A 7084-nucleotide genomic window follows, 5' to 3' on the forward strand; every position below is an offset into this window, starting at 1 on the left:
CATATGGACTTTTCTCTTCCATAAAGATGAGATATTTTATCCAGATATCGACATAAATAATCACGCCACTATAATCTCTAAGCAATCCTCGACAGTAATCTCTTATTGTACTGAAATGACCCTCTAGTTTCGACACTGTGTGTGTGTGTGTGTGTGTGAGAGAGAGAGAGAGAGAGAGAGAGAGGGAGGGGGTGGGGGTGGGGAGTGGGTGGTGGTCTGTGAAGCGTTCTTACGCTTTTCCACAGAACGACTGTTGCTCAGTTGTTCCAGTAAATACACACCCACTCTGCCCAGTCCCGAAATGAGGAAGTGAGGTTCTGGTTGTTCCCAAACGCGCCTTCAGTGCCATCAACGCGATGGAAAGTAAACTCGGTTAAAACAGAAAACGTGTTATGTGGACGAAGAAAACCGACAGATGAGATGAGAGGAATAACCTGGAAATCATTTTACGCACCGGTGAGTTTGTGAAGCGCGTAAAAGCGCGTAAAAGCCTTCATGTCTCTGTAGAAGTTCCTAGAAAGATTGCTCACTTTCAGCTGTTATTTATATAAATGTGTGTGTGTGTGTGTGTGTGTGTGTGTGTGTGTGTGTGTGTGTGTGTGTGTGTGTGTGTATATATATATATATGTAAAATGTGTGTATATATATTTTTTAATTAATAAATTAATATATATTCCTATCTGTTAGCCCTGAATCTTATGTTGTTATTATTATAATAACAATTATTATTATTAAAATAATAATAATTATTATTTATTTCCTTTTTTTAAGTCCATTTAAACAGTTAAATAAATAATAATCTGTTTTTGTTGTTTACTTTCATTTCATGCAGCCTATTAGGGCGGGTGCCATAATCCTCATCCTGCAGCTAGGCCTTGTGATCAGTTTTAACTTTACTGAATCTTCTGGAGACTATACAAGTGCAGGCAAGATTGTGCATTGTTCTTGAAGCCTCTCGTAATTTATTGTCTGTCAGGTAGAACTTTAAATACACTGACAACTTAAATATATTTTTTCAGAGCCTAAGATGGATCTGCAATGCCTCCATGATTACATAACAGAGATGATGTGTAGTTTGACTGCAGACCAACTGCTCATCTGCCCCGAGTACAGTCTCAATGTGTCTGTATTTAACGCGTGAGTTCATCAGTAGACCCTAAATTAACAACAACATCCAAAAACATGTAAAATGAACGTTTTCTCAACTGGCACAACGGTTCAGTTTGCTGTTCCTTGCTGTTTTACAGATTTACTTGCGATTTAAAGCAACTTAATTCCAACTCATGCGAATGCACAGTGCATGTGGACTCTGGCTTTGTTTCGGGAGAGAATTACAAAGTAAAGGTGTTGAGAAACAAAAACTTACTGTTCACTACAAACTTCAGTACTACAGAAAACAGTAAGTAGGCACAACATCTAACTGAATGGTTTATGGTTTAAATTTAATCTTAAGCGATGATCACACTTTATTTTTGCAGCGTCTGAGAATGAAAGAGGTGTTTTAATTATTTAAGCAATTAACACTGCTGCGTCTCATCTGTGTTTGGTGTTTTGTGGTCCACAACAGTCACATCTTATCTTAACAATATCTTATTTTAACATCAGCCACATTATGTTCTAACATGTGCCCCATCTTGTCATGTTAGTAATGTCAGTTCCCTGCATTTATAAGAAGGATCAAAATGATCCCAAGCAATTCTTATCCGTTGAAGAGAATTTATTGACAGTAACTCAGTAACTAGATCATTTGTATACTGTTATATACAACACATTTATCTGTTACTGTGATATTTGTAGCTCTTATAATTGAACTTATTTCCAGTTCATGAATTCATTTCTTTCAAACAGTTAAACCTAACAAACCTGTCATAATGACAGTCAATGAAACAGAGAATGGAAACTTTCTCATTGCTTGGGACACGATTTATAGGACTAAAGAGCCTATATTCAGCGAAGACCTGATTTCGGAGCTCACTTACTACATCGAAGGAAGCAAAGGAACGAGAAAAAATGTAAGTGAGCTGTACGTCAGTTCGCATAATAGTAAACAAGTAAATAACTGAACTTTACATTTGCAGGGATTTTTGTTTCTTCATACAGGTGACCGTATCAGCAAAAGGCCGGTTTGCATATGAGCTTGTAGGCAGAAACCTTGAGCCAAATTCCAACTATATTGTGATGGCAAGAATACAATCACACTTAAATGACAGATTCAGCGACTACAGTGATCCATATAGGTTTTCCACACGTAAGTCTTTTTTAATTTCAATTAAAAATATGATCCCATTTACTAAAAAAAAAACCAATTGACTGTATTTCATCCTTCTGTGTCCTCAGCCTCATCTCTAAAGGACTATGTCAAGATAATAATTCCCCTCATATGTATAACTCTGATCATCAGCATTTCTGTCACCTACTATTTATGCAACAAGTAAGAAGGCGTCCATTTTATTTCCTTTAGATATTTTATTTACAGTTTTTACAGTTAGTTGGATGTTTGTATTAAAGTGGGGATGTAAACAGCATATTTACAGTTACACAATTTTTAGTAAAATTACATTTTGTAAATCTTTTCATTGCAGAATCCTGATAGATTGGTGGGACAAGATTCCTACTCCGAAAATAGCTACTAGTTTCGTAAAACAGGTAGGCAGCGTTTTTGTTCCTATTAACTGTTGTACACATTTTTTTTTAAAGTGATTGGATTGAACAGCGTACACGCAGCATCCGAAAGGCAAGACGTTTTACCGTCAGTTTAATTATGGGTCCGTGGTCATTTATGCGCATGGCACGAAAAACCAACAAAGAAAATTTCTCTTCATCTCTTTTCTCTAAATCACGGCACGCTACTGATTGTCAGGGATATCAGGAACACGTAAGCAGGACACATAATCTCTCAGACGCTGTCATTTTCATTTGAACTTCCTGTTGCCACATTTTCAATGACAAATTCCTGTCATAGTTTCATGACACAGCTGTACGAAGAAAGAAAGAAAAGAAAAGAAACACACAAAGAGAGAGAGAGAGAGAGAGAGAGAGAGAGAGAGAGAGAGAAAGAGCATTATGTGTATATTATTTCCAAAAGCTATGATAGCATTCTGTCTCTCATACGTTTGACGTTCATCAGGTCCCCAACTTGCTGTCATTTCAAAGCGACTTCTCAACCATCCATCTCGACGCTTCAAAGCTGCTCCACTCTGGAGACAAGATATGGTAATTCTTATCATTTTTACACATTTGAGAAGTATTCAAAGAAACACAAAGTCCTATTAATGTTAAGAGTTTTTTCTTCTAAAGTCCTGCTGTTTTCCTGACATCAAACAGGCCTGCGTCTTCACCGGTAGACGTCCGAGGTGAAAATAACAGCCTCAACAGCTTCGGTAAAGACAGAGATTCGTCAGGAGTGAGTTACAGCCAAACGGTAATTCAGAGTATAGAAGAAAACAGCCCTGAAAATAACACTCATGGGAAAGAATCTCCGTCAACAATCAGTCGAATGCCAACATCAACACGATATTATAAAAACCTGAAATCGCTCAGCGATGACAGTAATGTTGTAATGGAGTATGGGAGCAGCTCTGACTTCAATAACAAGCCCTATATGTTTTCACTCCCTGAGAAGATTCACAACGACACCAATGGACACTATATCTATGACTTGAATCAGCGTGAGAGCATGTTTCCTTCTCTGGAGAAAAACTTGGACCCAATGATCCAGACAGATTTGGAGTATGTCCCGTGTACCCCGTGTACCCCGTGTACCGGAAGCTCAGGGTCTGAAAACGTCACACCATCCAGCAGTGAGATTATCATGGTTAATGGATATCAGAGCCTTAATAACATCCTGGATCATGCATCAAAACCTCAATCGTTTATCAGCCCTCATAACGACGTTTATCTGATCACGGAAAAGATCATCTGCAGCAAGAACGCACACAACATTTCCTATGAAAGCCCCATCATCCCAGTGGAGAACGAATATAGAGATTTTCATAGCTTACTCCAAAATTCAAACGAACAACATAGCCTCGTCACTGGCTCTGAATTAAAACAGCTTTATGGCCTGGATTTGCAAACATCTCCAGGTATTGAAATCGACTGTTCATATCACAGGGTTTGAATTCACAGCTCGGAAACAGAATTTCCTTAAACGTATTTGCAGGCCAGACGTTTTCAAGCAACTTAGCAGCGAGATCAGGCTCCAAAAATATAAACAATAAAGCGTGTATTCGTGCTACACATTTGTGCACAGCTTGTTAAACACAGCAGCATCGTTATCCAGATGTTGCCTGAGATCCGATGTTTAAACTACATGAAATCCGAAAGTTAAACTTTAGCAAGATGACTTTTTAGGACAAACTAGCAAAGTTGCAAAATCAATAATATGAATTTACTATAAATATAACTGTAAAAATGCTTACTTAAGTCTTTGTTTGCAGCATTTAGTCAATGCAGTAATTTGCATGTATTTAACTCAAAAAAAAAAAAAAAAAAAGTTATGCTTCTAGTTAAAGCAGAAATACAGCTGACGGTTTGTTGTTTTTATTCATTAAGCTTCAGTGAGAATTAGGTAAAAGAAGAAGTGTAGTAGAGTGATGTTTAATTACAGAACTTGTGAAAACATGCATAAAACCAAAAACCACTTCCTTGTAGTCTCTCGCCTTAATGTGAGAATGCGATTTGAGATAAGACTGTACACGCATAACCCTGTCGAACAATTTCATCTGGATGGACGGACCGCCGTGTTTGTTGTTATATGGTGTACTAGTAAAACTTTTTACTGGAAGCCTCATGTAAATATTATGTGCTTTGGAAAGGAACCTCGGTAGTCATGCCTCTGAAATGACCTACCCAAAAAAGTTCATATGCTCTTTGTTACCTTTTGAATGTAACATGACACTGTTGAGGGGGCACGGTGTCTTAGTGGTTAGCACATTTGCCTCACACCTCCAGGTTCGGGGTTCGATTCCCGCCTCCACCTTGTGTGTGTGGAGCTTGCATGTTCTCCCCGTGCCTCGGGGGTTTCCTCCGGGTACTCCGGTTTCCTCCCCCGGTCCAAAGATGGTATGGTCTGTTGATTGGCATTTCTGGAAAATTGTCCCTAGTGTGTGATTGCGTGAGTGAATGAGTGTGTGTATGTGCCCTGCGATGGGTTGGCACTCCGTCCAGGGTGTATCCTGCCTTGATGCCCGATGACGCCTGAGATAGGCACAGGCTCCCTGTGACCCGAGGTAGTTCGGATAAGCGGTAGAAAATGAATGAATGAATGAATGAATGAATGAATGACACTGTTGAGGAAAATTCTGGTTAGGGAACTTTGTTGGAATCTTTTGAGATTTTATCAAACCTGCCACATATAAATACTGTACACTATGTAATACAATTAGCCTTTCTATATTTAACTTCCTGTTAGAGGTGCTTTGGGTGTCATGGCTTTTCACAACGAGGCTTACGATGACGCCAGAGAGATATATTTGGACGGAACGAATCTTCACCATTGGGTTCTGTGGAAGGCGAAGCACAGGCTAAGCAAACAAACATAAAGAACTTCAATGACAAAAGAATACAACACGTGATGAGAGGAACGTATGCACAAGCTCACAGGATGCTGTCATTTAAATGGACACAGATGGTAAACTTGTGTCAGAGTGGAGCTGAAGCAGAGGCTGAGAAAATAACACATGTAAAGAAGAATATCAAAAGAAATTTGTTTGAACGGTGGAGCTTTGTGCCTCACAGCTTCAGGGTCTCCAGCCAGTCCGAGCTTCTGCTAAGGTTACCTGGGGCTCAAGCCGGATACGAACAGATCTATCTGTATTTAAATACTAACGTAGTTAAATCGCTTATGAATTTAACATGCACTCGTTTTGTGAAACCGTTTCGTTTCGTATTAGCCGTATTAACTAAAGAAATATCGTTATGAAATATGAGCTGAATTAACAAAGCAAACCAGATTAAACGTCATAAATGAAGACAAAAATCAGATGAGATCAGATTCAGCTTTGCCTTTGTACACGGAGAAAGATTGCGATTACGAAATAGTTCGTTTTCACCAGAAGTGCAAATAACAAGCATGTACAGTAAATGCGACAGGAAGTTAAATAAGTTCAAGCGTCAAGATTCTGTTGAACAGTCACAGTTGTAAAGTGTACAGTACCAGTAAATCTGTGCAATATGGGAATTACAGAGGGTGTGTGAGGAAAGTCTCGGGGGTGTGTGGGCTAGTGCATTAGATCAGATCGCTTATTCAATTAAAAATCCAATTCCGCTGTGTAAAAGGCGAATGCACTGTAATGGCACACGTGGTGCGTAATCGGGTTGTGTGCGTTTTAGAGACCGCATGAAGTGAGTGATGAGTGACTCATCATCACTGATGAATGGAAATGAGTTGTGCCATCTGTGCCATCTACGCGTTGATCGGCATTTATCAACAAACCCATTTGATGCCAGAGAAAAGAGAACCGAAGTAATTCGGTCTTTCCAAAACTATTGTAAATACAACAGATATTTTTTCATTTAGTTTGGATTAACGTGTAAAACATCCCTAAAACATTCTCGCCGTCTGGCTGTGTAGAGTTTTGCATGTGTCTCTGGGTTCTCAGGAATTCCTGACACCTCTTAAAAACATGGCAGGACATGTCTGTGATCATCTGGGATCTCGTCTCGGTCCTATTCACACCTTAGGGCTAATTTTCAACTGACGGGATCACGAATCGGGAACACAGAGAACTCAAACGTCTGTTGTGTATATGCGAGAGCAACAGATTTATGACTTTTACACACCACACGTTGTGTCTTGTATCATATTTTCAACACGTTCAAGTTCCATTTGCTGGAAACTGCAGACTGTTATTTACTTTAATCACTCGCAGGAACAGAAATACGCAAATAGAAATAAAATAAAAGATGGGGAATGAGAATGTGGGAATGTTTCTAGATTTAATGTGATACTTGTGGCACAAGCACTATTCTTGTGTGTGTATGGGTGTGTGTGTGGAGGGGGGTGTTATTATTGTATATAGTGTACACATCCCTGTGTTACATTTGGCACAAAAATTAAATTAAAATGACTTTATCCTTGTAA

General features: G+C 39.0%; 1 protein-coding gene across 1 annotated transcript; it reads left to right on the top strand.

Annotated features, from left to right (window-relative positions):
- Positions 1-244: 244 nt before the first annotated feature.
- Positions 245-7084, top strand: il4r.1 (interleukin 4 receptor, tandem duplicate 1). The gene is made up of 10 exons (XM_060896999.1): positions 245-456; positions 833-926; positions 1020-1137; positions 1248-1399; positions 1849-2012; positions 2101-2248; positions 2338-2431; positions 2583-2646; positions 3128-3213; positions 3325-7084. The coding sequence occupies exons 1-10, from the start codon at positions 421-423 to the stop codon at positions 4118-4120; spliced, it is 1752 nt and encodes a 583-aa protein (XP_060752982.1). The 5' UTR covers positions 245-420; the 3' UTR covers positions 4121-7084.

Source organism: Tachysurus vachellii, chromosome 21 (genome assembly GCF_030014155.1).
Source record: "Tachysurus vachellii isolate PV-2020 chromosome 21, HZAU_Pvac_v1, whole genome shotgun sequence".
Lineage (NCBI taxonomy): Eukaryota > Metazoa > Chordata > Actinopteri > Siluriformes > Bagridae > Tachysurus > Tachysurus vachellii.